The sequence below is a fragment of the Arachis duranensis genome, chromosome 6 (assembly GCF_000817695.3).
Source record: "Arachis duranensis cultivar V14167 chromosome 6, aradu.V14167.gnm2.J7QH, whole genome shotgun sequence".
In the NCBI taxonomy this organism is placed as follows: Eukaryota; Viridiplantae; Streptophyta; class Magnoliopsida; order Fabales; family Fabaceae; genus Arachis; species Arachis duranensis.
This window is the reverse complement of record NC_029777.3, coordinates 109,630,645-109,643,351: the sequence shown is the minus strand read 5'-3', so window position 1 is coordinate 109,643,351 and position 12,707 is coordinate 109,630,645. Positions and strand designations below refer to the sequence as shown.

The 12,707-nt window shown below is 31.9% G+C and overlaps 2 protein-coding genes across 4 annotated transcripts; one reads left to right on the top strand and one right to left on the bottom strand.

The window, feature by feature from the left end:
* The first annotated feature begins 1,953 nt into the window (after positions 1-1,953).
* Positions 1,954-7,890, top strand: LOC107495790 (serine carboxypeptidase 1). Of its 3 annotated transcripts, XM_016116970.3 has the most exons (9): positions 1,954-2,094; positions 2,272-2,412; positions 4,908-5,015; positions 5,868-6,151; positions 6,227-6,469; positions 6,857-6,963; positions 7,136-7,222; positions 7,345-7,450; positions 7,589-7,890. In XM_016116970.3, the coding sequence occupies exons 1-9, from the start codon at positions 2,004-2,006 to the stop codon at positions 7,730-7,732; spliced, it is 1,311 nt and encodes a 436-aa protein (XP_015972456.1). In that variant the 5' UTR covers positions 1,954-2,003; the 3' UTR covers positions 7,733-7,890. The 3 variants fall into 3 exon arrangements, with proteins under 3 accessions (XP_015972456.1, XP_015972453.1, XP_015972454.1); XM_016116967.3 differs by having other exon boundaries at positions 1,954-2,412; XM_016116968.3 differs by lacking the exon at positions 7,136-7,222 and having other exon boundaries at positions 1,954-2,412.
* Positions 7,891-8,066: 176 nt separating this feature from the next.
* Positions 8,067-12,552, bottom strand: LOC107495791 (polyadenylate-binding protein RBP47C). Its single transcript, XM_016116971.3, has 6 exons — positions 11,800-12,552; positions 10,056-10,518; positions 9,502-9,557; positions 9,303-9,433; positions 9,090-9,186; positions 8,067-8,515 (listed from the first exon to the last, which is right to left on the bottom strand). The coding sequence occupies exons 1-6, from the start codon at positions 12,199-12,201 to the stop codon at positions 8,351-8,353; spliced, it is 1,314 nt and encodes a 437-aa protein (XP_015972457.1). The 5' UTR covers positions 12,202-12,552; the 3' UTR covers positions 8,067-8,350.
* Positions 12,553-12,707: the final 155 nt, after the last annotated feature.

Genomic DNA, 12,707 nt, shown 5'->3' with positions numbered 1-12,707 from the left:
CTAATTTGATTAATATCAATTTTTTTAAAAAATAATACCATATAAAAAAAATTCAAACTTCCAATAATAACATATTACATTAGTCAATGTAGACTTACATAAGCTCATCTTTTTAGCTGTCGTTAGATTACATGCAATATGCTTAATATTGACCAAGTAAGTGTTTAATTATAAGATATAGCTAGGCATTAGTTTTTTTATTTATTGAAAAATTAATACAATTTAAATTGAAAGGAATGAAGGCTCACCATCCCGAATTTAAGTTCATTTCATATTTTGAAGTTTAATAAGTATTTATAATGTTGATATTTAAGGATTATATTCATGACCCTTGAAAAAAAGTCCAAGAATTAGAACTTAAGTCACATCAATTCATAAGGCTGAACTACTGCTGAATTAGGGGTGCACATGGGTCGGGTGAAGCCGGGTTTGATGTGGTCCAGATCCGACCCGAAATATACACCGGGTCTATTTATTAGATCCGAACCCGACCCTAAACCCGATGAAACCAATATACTTTCGGGCCACAATTATACCGGGTAAAAACCGGGTGAAAACCAGGCCGTTAACATTACATTACGTTGATAACTTCTTGTAAACTAGCATGTAAAAATATCTAAATTTCCAAGGCTGGAACCATTAGTTAACATGGTAAAATTCACTTAGAAAAATATAACAAGAACCAACCATTCTTCAAAATTAAAGCATAACCACAATCAATATTAAAGCATAACCACAATCAATACTAATATTGTCTAATAATACCAAATATTTAAATCAATACAAATAACACAATCTTATGTATTAGTCTAAAATCTTATGCATTCTAAACATAAAACATTAACTTATAGTCTTATAATGACTAATAACACAAAATATTAAGGTTTACAATACTTAAATTCCACGTAAGAATAGTCATGATCCATCACTAATAACACAAAATATTAATTGTGTATGATGACCGGACCACCGGGCCGACTTCGGGTGACCCGAGCTATGGCCCGTACCCGACCCGAAATAATGACCGGGTCTATTTTTGAGACCCGTACCCGACCCTAAACCCGATAAAATTACTCTAAATTAGTTCTTAAAGTGTTCGGGACCAGGCCGGGTCTTCGGGCCGGGCCGGATCTGTGCACCCCTATGCTGAACATCTGAATTGGTTAAAATAATGTGCAATACCTAATTAATTAAGGATTTTTTGCCATTATAAACACTACTAAGTCAGACTTTTATTCGTTCTTTATAAAATTAATAAAAGTGATATGCGATATATAATTTAGTTAAAAATAACAAGAAAAAAAAGAATTTTATGTAAAAATTAAATAAATTCAAAAAAAATTCTTATTTAAGAAGGAATATAGGATATAACTATTTATATTATCTCTTCTTATTACCTTAAATTTTTAGGAGAAGTAATTTTATGACATAATATCAAAACTGTATGTACAAAATATTTAGAGTTCAATCTTTAAATATTATTTTTATAATCGATAAAATAGTTTAAACTAAATTGATATAACTAATTAACTTTATATGTAACTCTTTAAAATAATAAAAAATAAAGTTGAGATTTGATTAATTATTTAATTATTATGTATTAATTAACAATATAAAAATATTATTTTACTCAATGATTCCCGTTCAACAATTTAAATAAAAGACTTTTTAAATACTAAATTAGAGAATTAACTATAATAATTAATATATATATGATTGAATAATAATATAAAATAATATATAATAGAATATATTATTATGCTATAGTGATTATTATATAACTTTGTTAACATTTTAAATTGAGATCATATTTTTTAATTTTATTTTTTAAATTAAAAGTATTTTTAATATTAATATAATACAATATTATTCTAAACTTTTAGAATATTTTTTAAATATTATCAAACTTATATAGCCACCATATATGTATATGATTGAAGTTAACATATAACACAAGAAACAATACACAGTACACTTACTCCAACATAACATAAAGAGAAGAGATGAATCTTATGATGATATCTTTGAAACTACTTTTGTTCATGAATTTGTCCATCATCATCATCACATGCAAGGCCAATCCTAACCAACAAGGTGAACACCTCTCTAAGTTCATTCATTCAAAGAGGTCTCAAAATAATAATAACAACAATCCATCATCATCATCATCATTGGAAGCTTTCCATTCTCATCTTCCACAACTACATGTTGATGATGATGATGATGAACAATCTAAGCTTAAAGAAGATGATAAAGTTGAAGGTCTACCAGGACAACCTGAAGGAGTGGATTTTGATCAATATGCTGGCTATATAACTCTTGATGCAAACAAAGGGAAAGCACTCTTCTACTACTTTGTTGAGTCACCTCAAAATTCTTCCACCAACCCTCTTCTTCTATGGCTCAATGGAGGTATATGTTTCATCCAATTTTAACTGTCAATAACTTAGTTTAATAATGTATATTTACTACTTTGAATTAAGGCAAGAGTTTAATTTTAATGTATTGACAATGTAAAACATTTTATATAGTCGTAAATCTTACATCCGTTTTTTTTATGATAATTTACGTAATTAATGTGAAAAATAGTTATTTTTACTAATATAACATTATGTAATTAGAAGTACGTGTAAAATTATTTTACACTAATAGTCTATCAAAATTAAATTCTTTAAGTTAATAATATATATTTAAAAAAAAGGTGAAAACTCAGGTGACTTCACGTGAAATTAATAGCCGAGAGCCGTTAGATAAAAATTTAGTTAAATCACTCAAATGATCTAACGACTCTTAAGTATTAACTTTAAGTAAAATTTACTGCAAATGAATTTCCACTAAAAAAAACATATATGATGAGGATTGAATAGTTTTGATTCTTGAATAGGATAGTTAGTGACCCCACTCCAAATATTCCTTAACCAAACACGGAAACACAACCATGATGATTGATGAGTTGTTATATCATAATAAAAAATAACAATATAACCAAGTTGGGTTGGTCTAGTGATTAGCTCACTAGTTCGCTTAAACAAGTGTCGGGGGTGCATGCAGCAACCCATTGGCCAGCGACAAACCCTTAAATAGAGCTCAGTACCGCGACGGATTAGTCCTTAACCTGTCGGGTTGGGGGATACTGTGGAAAACAAAAAAAAAATAACAATATAATTTTGGAGAATATTAGGAAGCAAATATTAGTAATGGAAAAAATAAAAAATTAATTAATGTTAACTCAAACATAAGATAAATATATATAAAAAAATGTTATTCCACCACTAAGCTAATTGTTACTATTTGATTACATGATTCATTATTCCTAATCTATGGCCTAACTTGAACCCATTAATATTGCTAATGGAATTCCAACACGAAAGCAATTATCAATGTCTACCACAGAACATGATAATGCATATGTGTGACTCCATTGATCACACACACAATTGGATCTCTCATTGGTTCTTGAGGTTCTATATATGCCTCTCATCACTGCTTTTGCATCATTAATTAGAAATTGAGAAATTATGCATGGTAAAAAATTTAATGTTTTTATTTTTTGGAAAAGTTTTGGTAAAACATATTTGCTATTCAATATCGCATCAATATTCACATGTTTAATGTTAAATGGAATATGATTTTTTTTATATGTGGACTTTATTTAAGATTCAGTTTTAATGTATTAACAATATAAAATTTGTTACATTATTGTCTAACTAAATTCTTTAGATAATTATTTAAATAATAAATATTTCTTTATAATTTCTAAATTCATAAATATTAAAATTTTTATAATTTTAAATATCTAATAAATATAGTTATTAACCAAATTTTTTAAAATAAAATAATAAAATTAATATTGTTAAAAATAAAATATTATTCAAAATATATAATTAAATATTATTTAAATCTCTATTATTCAAATATATCAATCAAATATTGTTCAGATTATAATTTAAAGTAAAACAATATTTTAAATACAAACACAAAAATAATATTCTAAATCAAATTATCATCGTAAAATTAAAAGTTTATCGGACAAGTCTATTCCACCCAATTGAAATTCGTCAAAACTTATGTGTATTAAGCGGTACAAATTAAGCAAATTTTTTTATTATAATAATTTTAAATTTTTAGTCCGTCCAAAATTTTTTTAACGAGTTATACAAATCCACCTGACGAATTTAGGTCCATTTGATGCCCTACTCATATATGTGTATTTATAAAGAATAGGACTATAGAATCTCTCTTTTCAATGTCATATTTGGCAATATTAATTGTCTATTGTCACAGCAAACAAAGAAAAGAATAAAAATAAAATAAAAGGCTATAGTTATTATCAGCCGACTTTAGGCCCACAAAAGTGCACATAGAGAAATTCTTTGGTAGATATAATTTCAACATGTATAATAGCTAGATAAAGTTATAATAAAATGATGTAAAATATAATTTAATTGAATATTAAATATTAAATATTATCACATCAACTATTCCTTATTGATTTTTTCAACAACAACAACTTGAATACTACATAACTCGGAGAATTTAAATGGAGGAAAAGTCTGAGTGAATACTCTTAACTTTAAATTACTTATTTCAAAGAGAAAAAAAAAATTCCATATTATTACATGCATTATTTTACTGATTACATATTTAAATTAATTTTCAAAAAATTTTAGATCGAGTATTTTAATTTTTTATCCTAAAATTTTCTGACACAAATTGATCTCTTCTTAAAAAAAATTATTTTATAATAATATTTTCAGATTTAATTATTTTATAATAAAATTTGTTAACTAATACATATATTAAGCGTTTTTTTAAAAAATTATAAGAGGGATAGATCAATGAAAATAACAGCTATATCACTCTAAAACTGGCAATGTATAATATGTTCATGAAAAATGCATATGCAGGGCCAGGGTGCTCTTCTCTGGGGTTTGGAGCAATGGAAGAATTGGGACCTTTTAGAATCAATAGTGATGGAAGAACACTTTACAGAAATCCATATGCATGGAACAATGGTAAGCAACTAAGCATTCATTATTATTAGCAAGGTTGAATTTTCCTTCTTCTTTTTTTGTTTTTGTTTTTTCTCCTCTTGTTTTAATATCACACGGTTTGTTAGGATAAATAAAATAAATTAAAACAAATATTTACATATCAAATTTGTTCCTATATGTGTGACTCAGAATGTTGAGTTGATGTACAGCGATTAGCCGATTACCAAACAGAGAGAATAATGTTGTATTTTTTCATTATTTGGATTTTAATTTTATATATTTATATAATTATTAACCTATCATATGGTTCGACCAAGGATTCCTAGGTTGATTGGACAATTGATTTAGTGACCCAATAAATTAGTTGATTCAATTGATGATTCGATTTTAATAATGATGATCTATATTATAAAATCACTTTTAAACGTTAAAATTTTTAGATAAATAAATATAATAGAATAATGCTAGATGGCGCAAATATTATCGGTTTTGGCCAGTAATAATTTAAACTCATATTTATAAAGATTTTGCAAAAAAATAAATATAATTTATACTTATAATTATTAAAAATTTATACACGTAAATTAATATAATTTATATTCATATTCTTTAAAATTTACATACATAAATTAATAAAATATATTTACTAAAAATAATTTAAAGTGAAAATTCATGTGCAGTCGACTTCACTAAGTAAAAGTTGATAGTTGAAAGCCGATAAATAAAAATTTAATTAAATCATCAAATGGCTCTCAATTATCAACTTCAGGTGAGTCGATTTCACCTGAGTTTTCAGGGTTTATTAAGTGACCAGAGTCATACTCATAACAGATCAAAACTAAGGATGGTTTTGTTGTATGTAAAACATGGCAGTTGCAAACGTGATTTTCCTAGAATCACCAGCAGGTGTTGGATTTTCATATTCAAAAACTTCCTCGGACTATGCTAAAATTGGCGACAGCATCACCGCCTTGGATTCTTACACATTCCTTGTGAAGTGGCTTGAGAGATTCCCACACTACAAAACACGTGACTTCTTCATAACTGGAGAAAGCTATGCTGGCCATTATGTCCCTCAGCTTGCTCACACTATTCTCTCATATAATAACATTGCAGCGTCAAATCATCAAACAGTTATCAACTTAAAAGGAATTGCGGTTAGTCAACACTCAACACACACATACACATTTATATTCGACGAATTTAATTTTAATACACTGATAGTATTTCAGGTTGGAAATGGATGGATAGATGATAATTTGTGTACAAAGGGTATGTATGATTATTATTGGTCACATGCTCTAAGCTCTGACGAATCACATTCTGGAATTGAAAAAAATTGTGACTATGTTAGCGGTAATTTCTCTAATGAATGCATCAAATATATGAACATGGCTGATGTTGAAGTTGGTGATATTGACATATACAACATATATGCTCCACTTTGTGATTCTTCATCTTCATCAAAATCTCCTGTAAGTTGTAGTATCTCATGTTAATTGGTTAATTAAAAAAAAAGGTGATTTTTTTTAATGTACGGTAATTACTAATATATTTAGGCAAGTTATTTTCATCATTTGTGACCAAACAACTTTCATCTTCTAATAACCAACTTGGGTTGGTCGAGTGGTCAGTTCACTCGTCTGCTTAAGCAAATGTTGGGGGTTCGAATACCGCCTTGTGCATGCAGCAACTCATTGGCCAGCGACAGTCCCTTAAATGGAGCTCAGATCCGCGACGGATTAGTTTTTGACTTGTCGGGTTGGGATACCGTCGGAAACCAAAAAAGAACTTTCATCTTCTAATTACATCTCAACTTTCATGCTTTATATGTGTCAATGAAACCATATCCAACATTGTAGGGCAATGATTTCGACCCTTGTTCTGATCATTACACAAAGTCCTACTTGAATCTCCCAGAAGTTCAAAAGGCCCTTCATGCTAAAGCCACAAATTGGTCTTCTTGCAGGTATCCAATTGGTTCATTTGAGTTATCTATAAAAAATCTTATATATACTGTATAAAAAGAAAAAATAGACAATTAAACCTATTTCTCGATTCAATAGAAACCTCCCATAATAATGCCATAATCACAACATCAATTATACTCCATGAATTCCTTTTATCTGTCATAATCACAGCCTGGTGGGATGGACGGATAGTCCAGCAAGTATTCTACCAACTATAAATAGATTAATATCAAGTAACATAAGCATCTGGATTTATAGGTAAGACACTAGTTTTCATTTACTACTTGAATTCAAGATATACAATGATTTAATGAAGGCTTGGCTACATGTATGACATTATTTATTGTTGTTGTTGTTGTTTATTTAATAATGTAATGCAGTGGCGATACAGATGGTCGAGTTCCCATAACTTCATCTAGGTATTCAATAAATGCCCTCAAACTTCCAGTACAGACACCTTGGCGTTCATGGTATTCTGCCAATCAGGTGATTAATTTAGAATTATATTAATTAATAATATATCAACATTATTTTAATATTGATAGGCCATTATGTATCTATCCTTGTCTATATAGAACCTTAGAGGTTGCAATTAGGTGACATAATTACATGCAAAATATGCAGGTTGGAGGATATGTTGTTGGGTATAAAGGGCTCACTCTTGTAACTGTAAGAGGAGCAGGGCACACTGTTCCAAGCTACCAACCTCAGAGGGCTCTAACCATGATCTCATATTTTCTCAATGGAGAACTTCCACCAAAGAATTAAAATTCTCTAAAGTATATTGGTTAGGAAAAAATTGATGTGAAGTCTTGGTAGATAAGTCTCATGCCTAATTCAGGGGGAAAAGATAAACAAAAAATAGAATGGCTCCTACTGTGTGTTTAAAAAGAGTATAAATAATTCATTTCACTGCTTATTTCAAAGGATATTTAACATACCCAATATGCACACGAATTCCAATGAAAGAACCTGAAGTTTCTTAGAAAAGACGAAAATGAATGATTGAATGATATGTAGGATCTGAATAATTGTGAAATCAAATATTCAACTGATTTGGCAAAGGAAGAAAAGCTATCAAAAGCAAAGAAGAGACAATATGTCAAGCAAGCACACTCAAATCTTTCATACTTAAATTATTCCAATAAACAAGTTCCTCATTATAGTTACTTTCCTATGAATGTAATCATATCATTAAATTAATCCCTAAAGTGCTACTTCAGGATGCCAAAATTCAACTCCACTCCACAATTAGGAGGGGGTTCTTATCAGAATTTTCAACAGATCAAGCAAGTTACAAATCAAGAGTTAATTTTCCTCATTCAAGCATGATGCTGTTGTTGTGACTTGTGAGAGGAGCTACTCCTGCAGTTGCACTTTGTTTCTTCAGTTTACTTGTTGTTGGTGGCCTCCATAGATAGGGTAAGCAGCGTAGGCAGCAGCATATATGCTTGGATCATGAGGAGGAGGCAATGCATATCCATAACCATCATAAACAGGGGCTCCGTAATAGGTGCCACTCCAATGGTTGCCACCAAAGTCCATTCTAAACTGTTCTCCAAAGAAATACCCATTGAGAATCATCACAAATGCAATTTAAAGACATACAACATGAAGAAAATCCAGTCAGTACTATTGTATCACTAATGTTCTAATAAGTAATAACATTTTTAAAAATGAATTCAGAAAACTTCAAATTTGTTGATATAAGCAGCCAAGGACCAAAAAGGTTCACATCCCTTAAGTTAGGTGCAATAAATGGTATTCCTAGATGGATAATCATAAAAAAAAACTTGTTCTAGCAGACTAAGGCCACATTTGGAGATTGTCCCCAGGATAGAAATACGGGAGACGAAACCTGTCTCGAGAAAGATACAGGTAGAGAGGCAGACAAAATCTCTGTCTTAGAACAACTTTTTCTCTGCCCCTATTCTTTTAGTGTCTTTATATTTTGCATCTTCCACCTATGTTCCATAGCCAGTCCCAAGCCAGGATAAAGGAGGAGGGTTGTGTTAGGCCCTCGACAGCTAGCATAAAAAACTAACTGAATCTATATGACTTGAGACAGTTATTGGCCATGAAAATCTATTTGAACATGCATGAGAGTACACGAAGAGGAAATTGCCTGCTTATTTGCTGGATTACGGCCCCAAGAAAGACGAACTGTTTGCTTGCCAATCACTGTCCCATTTAGCTTCTGCAATGCCTCTTCAGCATTATTTCTGGAGAGGTGGTTGTTCAGAATGATATGAAGTTATTACATAAATAAAGAGAATAGGCAACATGTCCTCTCTGGCTCCATGAAAAAGCAATGATTCGAGAGTGCCAGAAAGTTTACCTGATTGCAAATTGGACAAAACCACACCCCTTTCCAACAGGTATCTTAACAGATACTATCTCACCATACTGAGAGAATTGCTGCCTAAGATCTTCATCTGTAACATTAGGGTCGAGTCCTCCAACAAATATCTATCATACAATATCGGTTAGGAGAAAGCATTAAAATACAAAAGCTAATAACAGAGTGGGAAACTCACAGTTGTGTTTGTAGAATCCGCTTCAGATTGGCTGGATGCGCCATTTGCCTGGCCTCCTATAAAACGAAACAGAAAATTTTGAATATATTCAGTACAGGTATTTCAAACTCTTGTTGCAACATGCAATGGATAAACAAATTTAGAAAAGAGCACATCTCTATTATAAAATCAAATTGAAGTGATGGGAAACGAAGATAAGAACAAATTGATGAAAAAATGAATTCAAGTAGTTCTATTTTCCTACTAAGTAGTATGTACAAAGATACCATGCTGCAGACCGTTGACACTTGAGCTTGCCTCACTTTATTAGAAGTGGTTTATTAATAAATCAGCAAATAAATTCAATGTTCATTCCTTAAAATACAAAATAGGAGTCATGTCACGGCATTTATTCACCATCTAGATTCCAGAACGACATGTCAATAGAAATTGAGATAATCATCAATTCAACCATAATACTGTTGCTTATATGAGAATAAGAATGTAATTCTCAAAGTCCCCAAAGAGTAAATTCCATGCCAGAACTCAGAAACAAGTAATGTGATTTGGGATACCTTGATGGCCAGATGATTTCCTTGGAGTTGCAGCGCCAATACGCATAGGCCTGCTAGAACAGTAAACGCCATTCATTTGAGTCATAGCTTTTGTTCTCTCGCTATCATCTCCAAACCTGACGAAACCATAGCCCTTTGAACGGCCAGTATTGGCATCAAAGACAACTTTTGCAGCTTTAACAGAAGGAAACACACTAGCAAACGTTTCATGCAACAAACTATCTGTAACATCTGCAGCTAAATCTCCTACAAAAATAGAAAGATCAGGAACATTGTCTGAGGACTTCTCTCCTGTACTAAATGTTGCCCAGTTCAGGCGGAAAGGTTGCTCTGTGTTCGGCATCAAAATTCCAGCATAACTCTGTAAAACCTTCTCAGCTGTGGCATGTGAATGAAATTCAACAAATCCATAACCCTCTGATAGACCAGTCTGCTTATTGCGAATAACCTTGATGGATGAAATCTGCAAAACCATATGGTAACAGTAAAGAAGCAATACTATGGGTTTGTAAATGAAGCCATAAGAGAAGAACAAGAAGCATTTGATGTTGAAACAAGTTAAGATTTCAAAATTCCAGTTAATTTTCATCAAACTAGAGCGGCAACAAAGTAGAGACTGTGTCACCTTTCCAAAGTTATATAATCATACAAACATATAATCTTAGTTCCGATATATTTTTTATGTAATCTAAGTAATAGACTAAATAATGCACAAGATCTAGTTTCAAAGATTAGTATAGGCACTTGTATGAGTGAAGCATACTTCCTTCTAATATAACATTTTGTTCTTGTGTATAACATTTCTGTGACTCTCTCTTCAATAATATCATAATAAAAAAATTTCAACCAAGATAAATATCATGTTAAAGCACTAAGATATGAATGAATATGCACTACAAAGAGAAAAAAACCAGCAACAACATCTACATTTTTCACTAGATTCTTCAAACTTTAATCTTTAAATATAAGAAAAATTCCGAACTTATCATCAATGAGTGTGGTCCTTCTGTATTCTACAAAGGGAAAACTCTTATATGCAAACTAGTTCAAATAAATGCACAACACCTTCATTTCCACGAAAATATTTACATTGCTATATTAAATTTAAAATATTACATTACGAAATCGGTACTTGATGAAAATGAGTAAAATAAAGCATACAACCTTACATCATAACTTCCGTGCAATGTGAATGTAAAACTCTTTTCACTTACATCCAACCTTAGATTAATTTGGTTTTCTTTTATTGAATGTCAGTTTTACAGGCCATATAAAAGTAAAAATTAAACAAAGTAAAGCTCCCTCCACTTCAAAGACAACACAAGCTTCAAAGTTTGCTTCGATTCAAGGCTGAGATAAGCTTCAAAGCACAATGACAGCTTATAAAAGATACTATAAGTCTATAACCCATTAAAACTTAAGAGACACCATCACAAGCAACTATTTGAAAATTTGCATTTTAACATATATATTTTCTCTAAACTATCAATTATATGAAAAATCATTATACTTCATTATCAATACCATAACTATTAGAATACCACAACTAAATGCATTTACATGCTATAATCCAAGCTTAGCTATTTTAAAAATTACAAATTATACACACCAAATAACCAACTGAAGTAAAAGCTTTCACGTTACTAAATCAACTCAAAAAGATATATGTTAGAAAGAAAAAACCAAAAAGATATATAGCTTTCTCTGAAAATATAACAGAATTAACGGAAAATATGGATACGACCTCTCCGGCGGAAGCGAAGCATCGATGGAGATAGTTCTCATCCATCCAGTGATGCAAATCTCCAACCCAAACCGTCTTGTTCTCACCGCCGCCGGATCCATGCTGGTGCTGCTGGTGGTTGTGGTGAGCCACGTGAGGCGGAGGAGGTGGAGCCGGCGCGTGGTAGGGATGGTGATAAGGCACGTAGTGAGGCGGCGCGTAGTGCTGCGGCGGCAACATGTGGTGCTGCATTACCATGGCCGCCGCAGGATACGGCATCCACTGCTGCGTCGGCACCGCAACGGCCGGTGGATGTTGCCGTTGTTGCTGCTTCGGTTGTTGCGGTTGATGGTTGTCTGACGACGGTTGCTGTTGTTTGTGTTGGTTTTGCTGCGGCGAATCAGAACCGTTGGATTGTTCCATCTTGTTAACTGAAAAAAGAAAGAAACGGTTACAACAATAACAGAGAAACTTTCTCTCTCTGTAACAGAAACGGGTGAGGAGTGAGGTTTTTTAGTTTTAGAGAGAGAAAGAGGTGAATCTGGGGAAATTGGGAAGAGAGAGAAAGAGAGAAAGAGAGCGGGGGCGCGGTGGAAGGGTATAACTAAACTTAAGAGGATGAAGGATACATGGGTTGGGTTTGTTTCGTAAACGCGGACGTTCTTGTGGCCGTTGGATTTCACGAATGGGGTTTGGTGTCAGCCGTTGGATCTGATTGTGAGGGATTTGCACGAATGCCAAGCAGTCCACTTTATATACGATGAGAGTTTCGGTGTCTCAGTGTGGACAGTGTGGTTTCTGCATCCGCCGCCAGATTTTCGTTTCTTTCCCTGCCTCTTCTCTCCTGCAATTTCTTTTCTTTTTTTTTTTTAAATGTTTATTTGGAATCAATTTTTATAAACTCACATCACAATTCACATAGCGTTTGA

Bases quoted from the DNA above. Each gene is read 5' to 3' on its own strand.
- LOC107495790 (XM_016116967.3), top strand. From the start codon at position 2,004: ATGAATCTTATGATGATATCTTTGAAACTACTTTTGTTCATGAATTTG. The intron at 5,016-5,867 runs GTAAGCAACTAA...AAAACATGGCAG, and splicing joins TCCATATGCATGGAACAATG to TTGCAAACGTGATTTTCCTA. The intron at 6,470-6,856 runs GTAAGTTGTAGT...CCAACATTGTAG, and splicing joins CATCTTCATCAAAATCTCCT to GGCAATGATTTCGACCCTTG.
- LOC107495791 (XM_016116971.3), bottom strand. From the start codon at position 12,201: ATGGAACAATCCAACGGTTCTGATTCGCCGCAGCAAAACCAACACAAA. The intron at 10,519-11,799 runs GTCGTATCCATA...ATGGTTTTGCAG, and splicing joins GCTTCGCTTCCGCCGGAGAG to ATTTCATCCATCAAGGTTAT. The intron at 9,187-9,302 runs GTAAACTTTCTG...CCACCTCTCCAG, and splicing joins TTTGTCCAATTTGCAATCAG to AAATAATGCTGAAGAGGCAT.